This window comes from Balaenoptera acutorostrata, chromosome 9 (genome assembly GCF_949987535.1).
Source record: "Balaenoptera acutorostrata chromosome 9, mBalAcu1.1, whole genome shotgun sequence".
In the NCBI taxonomy this organism is placed as follows: domain Eukaryota; kingdom Metazoa; phylum Chordata; class Mammalia; order Artiodactyla; family Balaenopteridae; genus Balaenoptera; species Balaenoptera acutorostrata.
The window spans coordinates 100,324,853-100,344,344 of record NC_080072.1 but is presented as its reverse complement, the minus strand read 5'-3'; the positions used below and the strand labels follow the sequence as shown (position 1 = coordinate 100,344,344).

Sequence of the window (19,492 nt, the reverse complement as noted above, 5' to 3'; positions counted from 1 at the left end):
CTATTTTTAATTCGTTATTCCTATTATTGCACACTACTTACAAAGTATTGCTGAGTAAGTAACACTGAACTTAGCTTTTAAGTATTCATATAACTATGGTGCTACATCATATTCAGCTTAAAATACTTTCTGATCATCTTCTTAACAAAAATCCATGTACATCTGGTAATTTCTGGGTTAATCAAGAAAGCATTACTAAACATGGGCTATTAACTAAAGTCTATCTAAGAGGACTAAGGCTTTTCCTCTTTGTAATGGCAAAGTGCCCCATGATTCAAGACTGAGTCACTCTGACCACAAATGGAATATTAACATGCTCTTAAAGATATCAACAGTTGGCCTCTCGGTTCAGTAAGAAAGCACTGGCATTATTAACTTCTCTACCCACAAACAAGACGCCTGCTGGGAAATTCCATCTCCTCAAAAGAAACATTTGGCAATGGTGTCCAAGGGAAAAAGTGAAGTCTGGAATTAAAAGCTCATATACAACAGTATCCAGAATTTCTGCTCATCAAATTGCTATATTAAAGATGGTGGCGATAAAAAGTAAGTAATAAGAAAACACCTGTAGCTCACAAAACTTACAATCAAATCGAGAAAGAGGCTGTAGAGAAAAATACAAGAAGATAAAGGTGTAGAACACTTACATCTGCACTGTCGCTACTGAGCCGAGAAGCATCTCCACTGCCATAGTCAGTTCTGCCTAGTCCATCACCAGGATCTGCTTCTATTTCACTGACTGCTAGCCCATCGCCTAATGGCTTGGAGGATGTAACTGCAGCTCCATCCTAAAACAGATCAAGCACACACACACACACACATTAAAAACAAACAAACAACAAAAAACCTTTTCATTATGGACTGCATAAAGAAACAGAGTTGCACTGCAACCTCATTGGAGACTGTTTAAAGTCACCCAGTTTGATGTAATCAAGAATGCTTAAAGCTCTAAAAGTCAAAAGCGTAAATGACTACTAATTCTGGGGTTCTCAGATGGCATGACCTTAAAGACAGGGAAAGTGGTATTTCAGTAAAGAGAATAAAATCTCAAACTTCAAATAAAGCAAAAAGATAAAACAGTTTAACTTATATAATTTATATTCCCTGCCCTTTAGTAAAGATTATGATACTATAACTTGTGGTTAACTACCTTCCAACACTTTAGAATTTCAATAAATTGCCAATTCTGGGACACAATGCTATACTGTAAATTATTATAAGCTTTTAAATCAGGAACAACAGTTTTACTATTCAAACAGAGTAAGATTGTTGTCTTTGCTCAGTAATAACCACAATATAAACTGTCGATATTACTGAGGCAGAATACTCAAAACTTCATATAGCTAATGGGACTAAAAGTAACAACAACAACAAAAATGTGTAATGAAAAGTACACTGAACCAGGAAGTCGGGAGGCCTTACAAATGTGTGACCTTGTTTGAGTCATTTAACCAATTTAGGCCCTAGTTTTCTCAACCACTGCATGATTTCTCTCTAACTTTAAAATGAGCAGATTAGGATAGATGATTTCAAAGAATCCTTTTAGTTCTGTGAACCTACAGACCTAACTCATGAAGAATAACAAATAAGCAGCTTTTACTCATTTCTCCATATCCCCAATCTAAATATTATAGAACATAAATCTGGTTGACATATAAATGCCAAGCTATTTTTCTAGTGAGACTACTATCTTCAAAACATATCTATATAGCAAATCTATTGAAATCTATTTTTAAATTAGAATAAAAATAGTTATTAAGAATATGAATGTGCTTTGAATTCATCAGACTGGGTTTAAATACCAGTTTCATCACGTTTGAGCTACATGACCTCAGACAAGTTATTTAATTTCTCTGAGTTTCTCTAAGTGTTTATGTAAAATGGGGGGAAACAACAGTAACATCTCATCTCAAAGGGTGTTGTGCAGATTAAATAAGAAAAATCGTACGTCCCTACTTAAAAACATAACTGCCGTTCTGTTTTACAATGGCAGAATACATCTCAAAAATGTAAATATATGTATCTAAATATATTTTTGTAATTTGTGATATCAAAGCAAAAACACTCAATTCTTTCTAAAATTACTGTGGAACAAAGAAGCATGATATCATGAGCAAGCAAACAATCAGAAGCCCACATTTCTTTTAGTTAATCATTATTTCTGTAACATCCAACACAGGACATCCTGTTGGCCTATGCTAGAAAAAATAACTTTTAAAAAAGGCAACTGCAACATTCTCTGACACATTCCCAGAAGAAAATTCTCCTGCAAAAGGTTGGGTAGCACTTTTCATAGTGATACTACCTGAGCAGAGCCTGTGGCTTTGGATAACTGCTCTTGCAGTTGAGGAATGTGTTTCTTGGCCTCTTGGATCTCTTTCAGCAATCTTTGGGCAGGTGTTCGGCTGTAATCTTCCTGCAATAACTGAAAAGTTATAAAAATGTTTCAAGAATTAATTACTTATGTCAAGAAAATCTTTTAAAAGTCTATTCTTAATCAATAAAATAGCATTTTATGGCATTGATTACAATAGTGCTTAATTATGATTATAATAAATACCAACTCAACTATGCCCACTCACGTTTTTACTGGCCTACAAACAGCCCCATTTCTAACTTAGTACCTGTAGCCGTTCCTGTTCTTTCTGTAACATTTTTCTCAGAATTTCTACTTTCTGGTTATGAACCACATTGTTTTCCTCCTAGAAAAAGATAAAAAAAACAAACAAAAAAACAAAACCAATACAAGGAAAGTGAAGCTAAGTATCGAAAATGAGTCATACAATGTTACGTCTCAGCTCCAATTTTCAATACCTATCAGGATTTTCTTTATTTCTGGTGGTTATGAAGACAAACTTTTAGACATGACACTTAAAGATAAAAGGTTACAGGGAAATGTCAACTCTTCTACTTCACTTTTGCTAAACTAGGTTCAAAAACCATTAAATATTGATATTTGTTGAAGAAATGAAGTTGCCTTAAGTATAAGACTAATATCTTGGGCTTCCCTGGTGGCGCAGTGGTTAAGAATCCGCCTGCCAATGCAGGGGACACGGGATCAAGCCCTGGTCCACAAAGATCCCATATGCCACAGAGCAACTAAGCCTGTGTGCCACAACTGCTGAGCCTGCGCTCTACAGCCTGCGAGCCACAACTACTGAGCCCACGTGCCTAGAGCCCGTGCTCCGCAACAACAGAAGCCACCACAATGAGAAGCCTGTGCACCGCAACGAAGAGTAGTCCCCACTCGCCGCAACTAGAGAAAGCCCAAGTGCAGCAACAAAGACCCAATGCAGCCAAAAATTAATTAATTAATTAATTAATTTTTTTAAAAAAAGAAAGAAAAAAAGAATAATATCTTACACTTTCCCTCCTTTGGATTTTTACTATCAACCCCCGTGCATGGTTCAAATTCCCAGTATTTCCTACCTGAAGTATTAAGACAGATCCCTAATTCATCTACTGTCATTTCTCCTTGTTTTACAACCCTATAATATTTTATCAAATTAGTCTTCCTAAAATCCTGTTATAATCACATCACTCTCTTCCTCAAAAACTTTGTAATATATTCTTACTTCCCATTCAGTTACATGTAAATTAGCCTCGTAGTTGTGACTTTTCAAAATAAATAGTCTTACTTTTTTCTAGCTCATCTCCTACTTCATCAATCTTTAACGGGCACCAGCCAAACAAGAGTCCTGGCTATTTCCCCAAAATACTTGATGCTTTCTTGGCTCTTTACCTCTGTTAATCCTACTTCCTCTACCTGGGTTGCCTTCTTCCCCATGTTACCTGTTTTTCAAGGCTCAATTCAAATAATAGCTTTCCATAAAGTCATTCCTTATCACAACTGGATGTGCTTTCTCCCTCCTTTGAAATCTCATAGAACTTAATATTTTCCTTCTCATAATGTCTACATCTGCCCTTGTAGTAAAATTACTTGTATACTCTTGATTCAATCTCAAACAACAAAGGTTTATTAAGTACTTAGTACTATATGCCAAGCAATATTTCAGGCTCTGAGGACACAACAATAAATAAAATAAACAAAAAAAACCCTGTCCTCTTGGAGTATATATTCTAAGATAACAAAGGACCTTGAACATAGGATATCTTAATTATATTTTTGTGGGTGGCACCCTGTTTTGTATATGGTAGGTGTTAAATATTTGTTGAATTAAATCTGCTATCCCAATACCCTGTAATCATTCCAAATTATTAGGTAATTATTTTTATCAGCAAGTTATTTTCTAGAATCTTAAACTTACATTTGTTTATCAACTCAACACTTTGAAACTCAACATAAAGCAAAGGCATTATTATACAACTGAGCATTTACAAAGACGTTTCCCACTCTTACCCCCATGAGCACAGGACTAGTAATTCTCTCCATATTCCCAGATGCTCCAGGTGAATGAGGGGATGTCATGATGGGAGACATATGTCCAACGACTGATGGCTCTACTTCAGAATCAGCAAGTGGAAACTGGGGCGACCCAGGTGGGCGTCCCTGAACAGTGAGAGCTACATAGGAACCCGCTTGGGGTGGGCAGATGGAAGAAAGGGGAGGGAAGGGAAAATAACATTGTCAAAAAACTTTTACTACTTAATCTTTGATAGTTCTAAAAGATCCAGTTATATGAGAAAGCTTCATCATCTGCTAATCATTTCTCCACAGAAAAAGAATCCTATTTGTCATTTCTCTTTTATGACTCCCCTAAAATTCTAAAAGAACAATGCCATTTTCAGATAGCAAATTACTTACTCATAAGGTCAGATATTACTTAAAAGCAAGTAAGATTTATAACCCCAGTAATTTTTTTTTAATTTAGAGAAGAATGAGTTATTATCAACTATCTACTAATGGCTATGTTCAATCAATTTCTCAAATGCAAATTTTAAAAATCACCATATTAAGATGATACTAATTAGACAAGGTTTAACTAACTTTCTGTAATGATGCAATTTTAAATTCACTTTAAAAAATGAGTGTGACAAAAAATATCCAACAAAAACCAGAAAAAAACCCACAACAAATAAGAAGTGAGTTTTAATTTTAAAAATTTGGAGAAGACAAATTCACTAGGCATTTTACGGGGAAAAAACTATGGAAAGCAAAATTACCCAGAACCAGAAAGACTCTAAAACAGACATTCATGAGTTATCTAGAATCAAGAAGAAATAATGCTTTCCAAATAAAAAACTTTTCTAGATAACTGACCTTTAATGACAAAAGCTTTCTCTTAGACTTTTCAGTAGAACTTTAAATTGTATTTCATACTTTTTCTCCCAATTTAATCCTCTCATGAAACTCGCTGGTAATTATTTCACAGTGTTTGGGGTTCTAAAAATTTTTTTTATACTTAATGATCACAAATGCTGTGATATTGGGGAGATTTTAAGCACTTACACTTTTTAAAGTTTTTCAATCATATTTCTCTCTGTCACAAAGTCATCTAATCTATCTTATTGACTTATCCATGTGCTTGGTTCTCATAGCTTCCTCGTTCTTCCCTTCCCTTCTTTAGATGTTTTTAAACTGGTTTGATTTGAAATCACTTTTATTATGTCTAGAATATGCATCGAAGAGTAGGACATGAGGGAGCTCTACTACAAGTATAGCACACAGGGTTTAGGCATTTCAAATTTATATCTGTTTTCGATACTCAGAGTGTTTTATGCTTATTTTGAGTTTTTAGCTAGGCTCTTGTTATTGGATAAGTAATCTATTGTTACAGTCTCAGGATTTAATTTTTTAAGTAAAATTGATACTGGAACAAGTAAAATATATAACCTAAAAGGCTAAAGAAATAATCTTTTTATACTCTGCAACAGTTAGTTACCAGGCATATATTTATTACCATAAACCATCATATTTATGTAGCACATAAAACTTCATAAATCACATTTAATCATTTAATCTCATTAAATAAGTATTCTAGTATTCTAGTATTCTAGTATGAGGATCTAATTCTGATCATCCCATTGCTTTTTAAAATGTACTAAAGTTAAGAACTAAGATCAAAGTGATCATTTTAGAGCACTGGTACTCTGATGAAGAGATAAAGGCGTTCACGGGTTGCTTTATCTAAGCAATAATAAGGCCAGGAAGGATTTGTTTATTAAATTTATTCTAAAGATGTCCACTTAATGAAAAGAAGTAATATTAAATAAAAAAGTAGTGTTTCTGCTTGGCCATAAACAAGTATCTCTTAATTGTAGTCTATTACACTGTGGAATAGTCTGATGCAGAAGACTACAAATTCTTAACCCTGGAGACTTCCAAGAGAAGACCACTCCCCTGGATTATTTAATCATTTACTTATCTGAGGGAACATGATTATGCTACATGATTTTGAAAGGTCCATTTCAGTTCATCCAGGCCACTGTGTCTGATTTCTCAACCTCTTCTCTTTCAGGTCAACTCATGCATTTCTTTCAAATATACTTTCATTATTACCAAGAATAACAAGGACATTATAATCAACCACATAAAAGAAGCGGACTAAAGATAGTTATTAGTAAATTAAGAATTTTCACCTCAGACTTTCCTTTAATACAGGGGTCAGTAAACTCCAGCCAAGGGACTAAATTCAACCCACAGATCGTTTTGGCAAATATTTACTTTTACTGAAACACAGCCATACCCATTAATTTATGCATCGTCTATGGCTGCTTTCACATTACAGTGAGAGTCGAGTAGTAGATTATCTGACCCACAAAGCCTAAAAAATTTACTATCTGGCCTATTGCAGAAAATGTTTGCTTATCTTTGCTATAAGGGTTTCAGAAAACAAAACTGAGGATAACATTCACCTACATTTGATTAGCTTCACCACTTCCAAATGGTTTGAATGAGTCACCAGGGTTCCATTCACCTGTAAGAAAATGAAAATAGTGTCTGTCAGATAGTTCTAGTTGAGACAATGGATAAACTGACTTCAGGAATTATCATATGTAATACAACCAATTGTAACATAGTAAACAGGACTATATTAAAATGCATATATATTTGGTTCAATAGTCACTTTTACCACTATTCTATAAGGTATACTCAGCAACAAAATGAACTTGAGCACAAAAAAAGGCCTTGATTTAAAGAGACGCAAGAGGGGGGGGATATGGGGATATATGTATACATACAGCTGATTCACTTTGCTATACAGCAGAAACTAACACACCATTGTAAAGCAATTATACTCCAATAAAGATGTTTAAAAAAATAAAAAGGATACTATAAGTATTATAACTTATTCACCATGAAAAATGATAAAACATACTGTGCAACAGATTTGCAAATCCTTCACAGTGAAGAACCCTTGCAAATTAAAAACTCCCTTTGCTTTTAATTACAAATTCACTGATTTTCCAAAGGCATAATAAATTTTTTAAAAGATGAATAAGCAATATTTCTACAATAATATTCAATTTACTATTAGTTTTCCAATCATCACCTAACCTTTACAAAGAAAACTAATTTTCAGACAGGCTAAATGTAGGAAGTGTTATCCAAAGTTTCCACTAAACCAAACAAATTAAGGTAACAATACCAAACATGAATCTAACATTATTTTTTCTCTGATGCAAGTAACACTAATTTTTACAAGTTCAAATATATCAGGGTATAAAATGGAAGTAAAAGTACACTTGTCATGCCCACCAGAGATGATCACTGTTAAGCATGATGTTTAATTTTTGAGACACTATTCTAGCATACACACACCAGATACACAGACACACATACATATACCTTGTAACTGCCTTTTTCTGCAAATAAAAAAGCACTGTTTTATTATATTATGGATGTCTTTCAATATATGTACAAATAGACCTAATCTATTCTTTTTAAAAGCTGGAGGTGAAATGCAATTTATTTCTTTAGCCCTCAGTATATGCATATTTAGATTGTTTACAAGTTTTCGATACAATAAAGCTTAAATGAATTTTCCTGTACACATGTCACTTCACATTTAAACCTTAGATAAGCTCCTAAAAGCAAAATTGTGGTCAAAGGTTATATACCTTTTTAAAATATGTAACTTTTGATACATATTCACAAATTTCCATCCAAACAGATTTTACCTAATTTATATTCACAACGAGTTTATGAGTAGCCATTTTACCATACCCAAACTATGCCAAATGTGTATTATTAATCTAAAATTTCTGACAACCAAATATATTTTCACCTATCATTTAATTTCTACTTCTTTCCTATCAGTGAGGTTGGACATATCCTCACTGATACATTATTTCAATTACTTTGGAGAAGTGCCTGATAAAATTCTTTGCCCTTTTTTCTGTCAGACTATTTATTCTTTTGTTAGTAATTTGAAAGTGCTCTTTACAATTAAGGCTATTATATTCTGTAATATATTTCAAATATTTATTTCCAGATAGTTCTTTGTAAATATGTTCATGGTGTCTTTTCCTGTATAGTAATTTGATTTTAAGTAATCACATTAGTCAGTTGTCTGAAGAGTAATTAGTGACTAATCCATTCTTTCCCTACTGATCAGAACTTAAGGGCTGTTTCTGGACTCTCTATTGTGTCCCACAGATAGGTCCATAGGTATACTAGAGTCACTTGCTTCAAATCAATCTGCACCATCTCACCTCACACTTACCCATACACATAATACCTTTGCAAAGTTCACTTAGAACAAATAATCATTTGGAAGCTTGATAAGGAATGGCACACCTCCCCAAATTTATTAATATATCTTGAAGAGAATTTCTTGCTAAGAGATTAATTTGGAGAAATATGATCTTTACAACAGTGAGTTATGACTCCATTTATTCAAGCCTTTTATTATGCTTTTCAGTAAAGGGTAACGTTAATTTTAAAATGAATGAAATAAGTTTTTATAGTCAATAAATCCATCATATATAATCTGTAGCTTTTAATAAAAATCCAAGTTAAAAAAATCAAAATATGGCTAATCTATGCTGCTTTTTTTTTTTTTAAATCACTTTTAATGAGTTGTATGTTGCTTTTTTTTAAAAAAAATTTTTTTAATGTATGTATGTATGTATTTATTTATGGCTGTGTTGGGTCTTCGTTTCTGTGCGAGGGCTTTCTCTAGTTGCGGCAAGTGGGGTCCACTCTTCATCGCGGTGCGCGGGCCTCTCACTATCGCGGCCTCTCGTTGCGGAGCACAGGCTCCAGACGCGCAGGCTCAGCACCTGTGGTTCACAGGCCCAGTCGCTCCGCAACATGTGGGAATCTTCCCAGACCAGGGCTCGAACCCGTGTCCCCTGCATTGGCAGGCAGACTCTCAACCACTGCGCCACCAGGGAAGCCCCCTATGCTGCTTTTTAATTCCATCATGAATTCCATAATAGTCTTTTCCTTACCTTGATGATTCGATCACCTGTCTGTACACCAGCCCGCATGGCTGCTCCATCTGTAAGAGAAATTAATTCTTAAAATGTAATTCATTTACCTTCACTGATAATCTTCTTGAAAGAGGGGCAGTGTAACAAAACGGTTAAAAACACGAATTGTAAAGTCAGACAGACTTAGGTCCAAATCCTGCCTCTGCCACTCACTAGTTGGATGACCATGGACAGATTTTATGTTTTTTTTTTACTCTAAGCCTCGATATCACCTGCAATATGGAGATAAAAAATACCTACCTCAAATTACAGCAACCAAGATAAAGGAAGTATTCAATACATGGTAATAGTAGTTCAAGATATTATTGTCATTTGGGAGAAAAGGATGGATATTTTTGAGTCTACAAGCACTTCTTTCATCTGTCTCTACCCAAATATCTCTGGTGCCATTAAGAAATAAAATTCCACAAACTTCTGTAAGTGATGATGAGTGAGGTATCATGACTAAGGAGTCATATGATTTCTAAAACAATGTAAGAACTGTTTTCTTTCCATAATGTACAAAAGAAAACCAACTGGGGTAAATTCATGCCTATAACCGTAACACTAGAGACAACTCTAGCACAATAAGGCCATGTGACTTGTAATGTATGTGATTATTTTATTCTAAGCAATAGACATTTTTAAACTATTCTATTCTTACTCTGTTTGCTCCCAAGTGACAAGACTGTTTTTAAAAATGCCTTGCCTTCTTTGACAGACTGTACGAACACTGGATTGTCTCCACTGACCGTCAGCCCAAATCCATTGTCATCCTTCTGGATGATCACACAACGCTGAACAAGACCTGTACAAGAACCAAAGGGTAAAGAGAGAAGGAAAGAGAAAACAGAGAAAAAGACAATAATTACATATTAGTAATGAACTGTAGTCTATCTGGAGAAACACAAGGTAGCACATGAAACCCATATAAAAAATAAGAGCACTAACCCCATAAGCAAAACAAACACAAGAATATCACAAAGAATCATATATACTGGTTTCTCACAGGGGAGGTACAGCAGAATTGCTCCAAGATTAAAAACAGCTAAGGCAAACTGGAAAATATGAAGTATTAGAGAGGAGACAGACAGAACGCCCAGTCACATCTATGCAATTTATTTGTAATATAAAATCCTCCCCCACCTCCCTGTGTTTTTGGTGCTCTAACTGGTGTTTAAACCCAAGATAATCAAATATTTTGGGACATTAGGCTAGAAGCATCCCATGGTAAACTCTAGAGAAGTCCAATCTTACTCTCAAGAAAATATACTCAAAAAAACAGACTATAAAAAAGAAGGAAGTGCTTACAGAGCACCTGCAGCTCTTCTGAAAGGGAAAAAGAAAAGGAAAAGTCCAAAGGAAAGAAAAGGAAAAGTCCAAGGGAAGAAAGACTTTGGCTCGTAGAAAAAATAAAAAGAAAAGAGAAAAAAAGTAGGAAAGATACAGAAAGAACCTGTGAGTTCAACCAACTCTTTGATTTCTTTCATATACTTACCTGATTCCTACAGAGAATTTGTTTTCCTTCTACTTAAATAGCAAACAAAAATTGTCAAGGCAAGGTGAGAAAAAGAAGACCACAACCAAAGGAATAGGGACGTCCCAAAACAGAACCCTGATTAGTGCCCAGGGCTGTTTTATCGTAGATCAAGATCAGAAGATCCTGAACTCTTTGTTAGCCAAAGATTTAATATATACTTCCAGCTTTTCAGAATCTAAGTGTTTCACCAAAAATCAGTATGTAAAACATGTAAACTAACACAAGTATAATGATGATTAGAAAACAAAAACTACTTCAAAATTAAGATTTTTATACAAAGAGCCATGATGTTTTAAATAAGTCTGATGTACAAAACAAAGGAAATGCTAAAGATTGCACGTTAATGAATATATATGCATATTTCTTGCTGTTAATGAAATGACACAAGTATGAGTCTACTGCAGATGAAAAACTAGAATAACTGGATCCCAGAATAGAAAACACGAACTTGAACCTTAATTTATAACCCTACACAAAAATTAACTTACAGCAAATTATGGACCTGAACATAAAAGCCAAAACTTTTCATAAGAAAACATAGGAGAAAAGCTTCAAGACCTTAGGATAGGCAGAGATCTTTTAGGATGCAAAATGCATCCATAAAAGAAATAACTGGCAAATGGGACTCAAAATTTTAAATAGCTGCTTTCCTAAAGACACTGGTAAGAAAATGAAAAGGCAAGCACAGACTGGGAGAAAATACTCGCATTACAAATTATCTGATAAAGCACTTGTATCCAGACATATATTTAAAAAAACAACTCTATAATCCAATAATGGAAGACACATTTTAAAGGGACAAAAGATTTGAACAGACAAAGAAAGATACACCAATGGCCAATAAGCACATGCAAAGGTGCTCAACATCTGCAGTCTTCAGGAAAATGCAAATTAAAACCATACTGATACCACTATACACTAATTGGAATGGCTAAAAATTAAAAGACTGATAATACCAAGTGTTAACAAGGATGTGGAACAACTAGAACTCTCATACATTGCTGGTGGGAATGTAAAATGGTGGAAATTTCTTATAAAGGCAAGCATATATTTACATATGACCCAGCAACTTCACTCCTAAGATAAATGAAAACTCACGTCCACATAAAGACTGGTAAACAAATGTTCACAGCAGTTTTGCTCATAAGAGCCAAAAACTAGAAACAACTCAATTGTCCATCAACAGATAAATGGATAAACAACAAACTGTGGTATAGCCATTACAATAAAATACTACTTAGCAAGAAAAAAAGGGAACTACTCACACAGGCAACAAACATGGAGGAATCACAAAAACATCATGTTAAGCAAAAGAAGGCAGATACAAAAGAGAGTATATACTACATGATTCCAATGTAGAACAGGCAAAATGTAAACTGGTAAGAAAAAGCAGATTAGTGGTTGCCTAGGGGCAGGATGGGGTGGAGAGGTAAGAATGACTGCAAAGAGACATGAAGGAACTTTTTGGGTTGATGGAAATGTTCTGTACATTAATTAAGGTAATGGTTACATGAGTATTCATCTGTCAAGACTTAGTGAACTTGTACACTTAAAATGACTGCATCTTATCTTATGTAAATTAGATCTCAAAAAAGTTAATTTTCAACATTTAAAAAATGAGTGAGACCTCAATTCTAGAGACTACTAAATACTAAACAGTATTTGAATTCACAGTGTCACCACTCCTACAAAATAGGAAACTGCAATGGGGGCAGAGGAAAGATAACCCATCAGAATTTAACCATTTTTCTTTTGTTTAATGTTGCTTCCTTCAACTAATTAGGAAAAACTCTAAATAGAATGGGTATAAATACATAAAATCAAGGAAAACGGCATTCTTTATAAATTTCTAGTACATAACACAACAAATATAAGTATCAGAGAATACTGTTTTACAGGAATCTTTTAAAATGCACACCCACTTTTGGAAACATAAACATCTGATGACCTTCTTTACAGTCATTTGAAATTTCAAAATAAATTACATACTTTGAATTTTTAAAAGTCGAGACAACTGCAGCACTGAATATATATATTTTTCATGCTATAATCATCCCTCCCAGTTATCTCATCTCATTTCCAAAGGGCTGAAAATGAGTGAATTGAAAGATTCTAATATTGATGTTTCCTGTGCTAAGCCACTCGGCTTCTTAAGCAGACTTTCTTCCAGGTCCCTGTAGAGAATCGGGTACTTGTACACAATGAGGGAGAGGAGTAGTGGGGGTTAAGAGTTTGCTATGTTTGTGTACTTCACTTGAATATAATGTACCTAAAGTATTTAGCTTAATGCCTGACAAATACTAAGGGCTCATAAATGTTAGGTATTATTTTATTATGACTAGGGGCGGGTTGCGCTTGGATTTTCCTGCTCAGAAATATATTACTCATTTACCCATGCCATCAATTAAAAATACATTTGTGTTAATGAACTCCTATCATTAATGTAAATGCTCCTTAGAAGGATCAATTCTCATTTATGATGTCTTTGTGTGAATTTTGTTTTGGTTTAATAGACCAGCAAATTACTTTGAGATGGGGAAGGAAGTAAGGAAATTTTACAGAGCTTCTTGTGATAGATAACTTTAGAAGATGAGAGACAGCATGACGCCCTCAAGAAACAAATCATCTCCTCTTATAAAACTTTCCCTAAATATCAAGACTGGGTTAGGTGCCCCCGTCTAGACTCCCACTGCACCCTCTATTTACTCTCAGAGTATCTTTATCACTCACAACTGATTTGTATTTGTTTTTATCCTCTCATTAGATTAAATACTCCCCTGAAAGAGTTCAGGGGCTCTATCTTGTTTACAAACTTATCTCAGGACCTGGCATATGTTCTGGCACAAAAGGAAATTTTTTAAAATTGCTAATGAATTAATGAAAATCACAAAAGTATAGGAGTCTAGAGATGAACGGAAGCTCAGAAAGGGAGGTGATCAGAGAGAAAAAAAATACCACTACACACAGTTAACTTTAGCAAATATGCTTAGGGTCCTAACAGACTGCTAAGTACTGAAAAAATTTATTAGGGTTGCCTCAGAATACTGCAAACCTGTATTCTCCAATTCAAAATTGTTCAGCATGATAACTTTCCCCTTTAGTTCTACATTAAAAGGAGATGAGGAACAAAGAAGAAAGAGGAAAAAGGGAAAGAGCTATGTGTGCTGATATCATATTCATCTTTTTCCTCTCCTCAACCCCACTATACTGTCCATTTATCAATATTATTATTCTAAGTCCATCTACTAATCTGAGACTCTGATATACTTGAATATCTAAGAATTACTAGACTACCAATACAAAAAGAAAACATACATACATAGCCAATTCAGAATCTGTAGAATTCAAATTACTGAAATGTTCTACTTATTGTAGACCAGAAGCTATTTTAACCCACCACACAGAATAAACTCCACCCTTAACACTGACATCACCAATACTGACTATCATATTTCTGAAATGTCCTTTTTGACAAAAAAAAAAAATCCACTTTGTTTTAGCAAATTTGTATTGAGCATCTGTCTGCTAGTTATTTAACACTGTAACCTGTAGGTGTTATGAGGAATACAAAACAACTAGGAGTCTTTGCTCTCAAAGAACTTAAAATCTTGAAAGGGAAGGATAATAGAGAAACAAATAGGGAAACAATGGCAACATCTAACTAAAATATGATATAACAGGCCCTATATGTTATTAAAGAAGGGAGAGAGAAAAGGTGGACTCCTAATTCCAAAATAACCATTTTTGAATTTCACTAATTAAAAAAAAAAACAACTTTCCATCATTTTAACTTTTTCTGGCTCTTACAAACACATATAGCCCATGGTTTGTTTGTTGTTTGTTGGCTTATTTTGCTAATTCCCTTATTCTCTGGTATAAAGAGTATTAATTATAATCACCATACAAGTGTGTTTATCTCTGAATATAAGTTTTTATAAGGTCACAAAATCACTTTAATATGAACTGTTTAATATGAGCTGTAACCAAGCACTTTGTATGAAGGCAGGCAGAAAGAGTGTTCAACAAGTAAGGTAACGATAAAGCCTAAATTTGAAATGTAGTCACAGGAATATTTCTTCACTCTCGTTGTTCTTAGAGCCATATGAACATTTTTTTCCACAATTATCTAGTTTTTTTTTTTTTTAAATAAATTTATTTATTTATTTTTGGCTGCATTGGGTCTTCGTTGCTGCGCGTGGGCTTTCTCTAGTTGTGGCGAGCGGGGGCTACTCTTCGTTGCGGTGCGTAGGCTTCTCATTGCGATGGATTCCCTTGCTGTGGAGCACGGGCTCTAGGCACCTGGGCTTCAGTAGTTCTGGCATGCGGGCTTCAATAGTTGTGGCTTGTGGGCTCTAGAGCGCAGGCTCGGTAGTTGTGGCACATGGGCGTAGTTGCTCCTCGGCATGTGGGATCTTCCCGGCCCAGGGCTCAAACCCGTGTCCCCTGAATTGGCAGGCTGATTCTTAACCACTGCGCCACCAGGGAAGCCCCACAACTATCTAGTTTTTAAGTGCATATGGAATATTGGTAATCAAGTGCATATCTCTATTATCATACTTACAAAAAAGCACTTCTTTTGTACCAGACTGTAAACTTCTAGAGAGCAGGTACAGTCTCCTATTATCTTGATATCTATCCCTTAACATAGTACCTGGCATATAACAGGTGCTCAATGAATATTTACTAAGTAAATCTGAACTTATTTTGTAAATAAATCATACTCAGTCACTTTTCAAGAAAAAGTAAAATCATATCCATGAAAACTATGCCAAGTAGAGAAATACTTCTACACAGACACTAATCTTCTGCCCTGGCTAAATTCTAACCAAAGTAATTTGATACTCCATCTATCCTAAAATAACTCCTCTAGTTCTTTACTTCCTGTCTTTTAAGGAATATATTTCACCTGGAAGCTGATAATAAATGTCATGCTTCACATTATCAGTGAAGTAAAGATAGATGGTCTATCAAATTTATGTAAATATTATCCTTTCCTATTTTTTTTTTCTCTTTAGAAACAAAGGACATGTTTTCCTGTTATAATAATGTGGCTTTTTTTCTTTTTAAATGCTTTTTTACTGAAGTACCATTAATTTACAATATTCTGTTAGTTTCAGGTATACAGCATAGTGATTCAGTGTTTTTGCAGATTATAATCCATTATTACAAGATACTGGATATAGTTCCCTGTGCTATACAGTATATCCTTGTTGCTTATCTATTTTATATATAGTAGTTTGTATCTATTAATTCCATACCTCAAATTTGTCCCTCCTCCCTTCCCTCTTTCCTTTGGTAACCAAAAGTTTGTTTTCTATATCTGTGAGTCTGTTTCTGTTTTGCATATATTGATATATTCATTTGTATTATTTTTTAGATTCCACATATAAGTAATATCATATAGTATTTGTCTAAGCATAATGCTCTCTAGGTCCATCCACATTGCCGCAAATGGCATTATTTCTTTTTCTTTTATGGCTGAGTAATATTTCTTGGTGTGTGTGTATACACAAGACATCCTTTTTTTAAATTGAACTATAGTTGACTTACAATATTGTGTTAACTTCAGGTGTACAGCTAAGCAATTTAGTTATATACATATATATTTTTTCAGATTTTCCATTATAGGTTATTACAAGATATTGAATGTAGTTCCTGTGCTATATACATCTACTTAATCCAATAATCTGCTGACAAGCACTTGAGTTGCTTCCAAATCTTGGCTATTGTAAATAGTGTTGCTATGAACATTGTGGTGCACATGTCTTTTCAAATTAGTGTTTTCGTTCTTCCAGATATATACCCAGGAGTGGAACTGCTGACTCATATGGCAGTTCTATTTTTAGTTTTTTAAGGAACCTCCAAACTGTTTTCCACAGTGGCTGCACCAACTTACATTCCCTCCAATGGTGTACAAGGGTTCCCTTTGCTCCACATCCTCTCTAACATTTGTTATTTGTAGACTTTTTAACGGTAGCCATTCTGACAGGTGTGAGGTGATACCTCATTGTCGTTTTGATTTGCATTTCTTAATAATTAGCAATGATGAGCACCTTTTCACATGCCTGCTACCCATCCGCATATCTTCTTTGAAAAATGTCTATTCAATTCCTCGGTGCACTTTTTGATTGGCTTGGGTTTTGTTTTGTTTTGTTTTCAATATTGAATTGTATGAGCTGTTTGTATACTTTGGATATTAACCCCTTGCTGGTCACATCATTTGCAAATATTTTTCCCCATACCATAGGTACTCTTTTCATTTTTTGCTGTGCAAAAGCTTTTAAGTTTAATTAGGTCCCACTTGTTTATTTCTGCTCTTATTTCTTTTGCCTCAGGAGACTGATCCAAGAAAACTTTGCTACAATTTATTTCAAAGAGTGTTCTGCCTATGTTCTCTTCTAGGAGTTTTATGGTTTCAGATCTTACATTTAGGTCTTTAAACCATTTTGAGTTTATTTTTGTATATAGTGTGAGGGAATGTTACAATTTCATTGTTTTACACATGGCTGTCCAGCTTTCCCAGCACAACTTGTTGAAGAGACTGTCTTTTCTCCATTGCATACCTTGCCTCTTTTGTTGTAGATTAATTGACTGTAGATGCGTGGATTTATTTCTGGGCTCTCTATTCTGTTCCATTGATCTATGTGTCTGTTTCTGTGCCAATACCATGCTGTCTTCATTACTGTAGCTTTGTAGTATAGTCTGAAGTTTGAGAGGTTTATACCTCCAGTTTGTTCTTTTGTCTCAGGATTGCTTTGGCAATTTGAGGTCTCTGGTAGTTCCATATAAATTTTAGGATTATTTGTTCTAGTTCTGCAGAAAATGTCCTGGGTACTTTGATACGGACTGCATTTAAATCTGTAGATTGCTTTGGATAGTATGGCCATTTTAATATTAATTCTTCCAATCCAAGAGCCTGGGATATCATTCCATTTCTTTGAATCATCTTCAATTTCCTTCATCAGAGTTTTACAGTTTGCAAAGTAAAGTTCTTTCACTTCCTTGCTTAAGTTTATTCCTAGTATTTTATTTTTTTGATGTGATTTTAAATGGAATTGTCTTTTTTACTTTCTCTTTCTGATATTTCATTATTAGTGTATAGAAACGCAACAGATTTCTGTATATTAATCTTGTATCCTGCAACATTCCTGAATTCATTTACTAGTTCTAGTAGTTTCTCAGCAGATAATTTAGTATTCTCTATATAGAGTTTCATGTCATTTGCAAAGAGTGACAGTTTTACCTCTTCCCTACTAATCTGTATAACTTTTATTTATTTTTCTTGTCTGATTACTGTGGCTGGGACTTCCAATACCATGTTAAACGGAAGCAGTGAGAGTGAGCATCCTTGCCTTGTTTCTGAATTTAGCAGGAAGGCTTTCAGCTTTTCACTGTTGAGTATTACGTTGGCTGTGTGTTTGTTTTATCTTTACTATGTTGAGATATGTTCCCTCTATACCCACTTTGATGGGAGTTTTCATCATGAATGGATGCTGAATTTTGTCAAATGCTTCTTCTGCATCTGTTGAGATGATCATGTGATTTTTGTCTTTCCTTTTGTTAATGTGGTGTATCACATTGATTTGTGTATGTTGAACTATCCTTGTGACCCTGGAATAAATCCAACTTGATCATGGTATATGATCCTTTTTATGTATTGTAGGATTTTGTTTGCTTATATTTTGTTGAGGATTTTGCATCTATATTTATCAAAGATACTGGCCTGTAATTTTTTATAATGTCTTTGTCTGGTTTTGGTATCAGGTGGCCTCATAAAATGAATTTTGGGGTGTTCCCTCCTCCTCAATTTTTTGGAATAGCTTAAGAAGGATAGGTATAAGTTCTTTATATGTTTGGTAGGATTCCCCTGTGAAGCCATCTGGTCCAGGACTTTTGTTTGCTGGGAGTTTTTTTTTTTTTTTAATTATAGACTCAACTTCACTTCTAGTGATTGGTCTGTTCAAGTTGTCTGTTTCTTCTTGACTCAGTCTTGGCAGGCTGTATGTTTCTAGAAATTTGTCCATTTCTTCTAGGTTGTCTGATTTGTTGGCATATACCTGTTCATAGTATTCTCTTATGATTTTCTGTGGTATCAGATGCTATTTCTCCTCTTTCATTTCTTTTTTTGTTTGTTTTGTTTTTTGGTATATTTTTTTAATTGAAGTATTGTTGATTTACAGTGTTGTTAATTACTGCTGTACAGCAAAGTGACTCAGTTATACATATATACACATTCTTTTTCATATTCTTTTCCATTATGGTTTAGCACAGGATATTAAAATATAGTTCCCTGTGCTACACAGTAGGACATTAATGTTTATCCATTCTATATATACCAGTTTGCATCTGCTAGTCCCAAACTCCCAATCCATCCCTCTCCCACCCCCCGTCCCCTTGGCAATCACCAGTCTATTGTTTATGTCCGTGATTCTGTTTCTGTTTCATAGATAGGTTCGTTTGTGTCATACTTTAGGTTCCACATATAAATGATATCATATGGTATTTGTCTTTCTCTTTCTGACTTACTTCACTTAGTATGATAATCTCTAGCTGCATCCATGTTGCTGCAAATGT

At 34.4% G+C, this 19,492-nt stretch overlaps 1 protein-coding gene across 2 annotated transcripts in view; it reads right to left on the bottom strand.

Annotated features, from left to right (window-relative positions):
- The window catches only part of ARHGEF12 (Rho guanine nucleotide exchange factor 12), a 143,946-nt gene that overhangs the window by 47,091 nt on the left and 77,363 nt on the right, over positions 1–19,492 (bottom strand). For both annotated transcript variants that reach the window (XM_007196687.3, XM_007196688.3), the window contains 7 exons: positions 10,088–10,186; positions 9,358–9,407; positions 6,821–6,878; positions 4,361–4,539; positions 2,625–2,702; positions 2,306–2,425; positions 648–788 (listed from right to left, as the gene is read on the bottom strand). In XM_007196687.3, the coding sequence (XP_007196749.2) occupies positions 648–788; positions 2,306–2,425; positions 2,625–2,702; positions 4,361–4,539; positions 6,821–6,878; positions 9,358–9,407; positions 10,088–10,186 (725 nt within the window). The remainder of the gene's footprint in view (positions 1–647; positions 789–2,305; positions 2,426–2,624; positions 2,703–4,360; positions 4,540–6,820; positions 6,879–9,357; positions 9,408–10,087; positions 10,187–19,492) is intronic.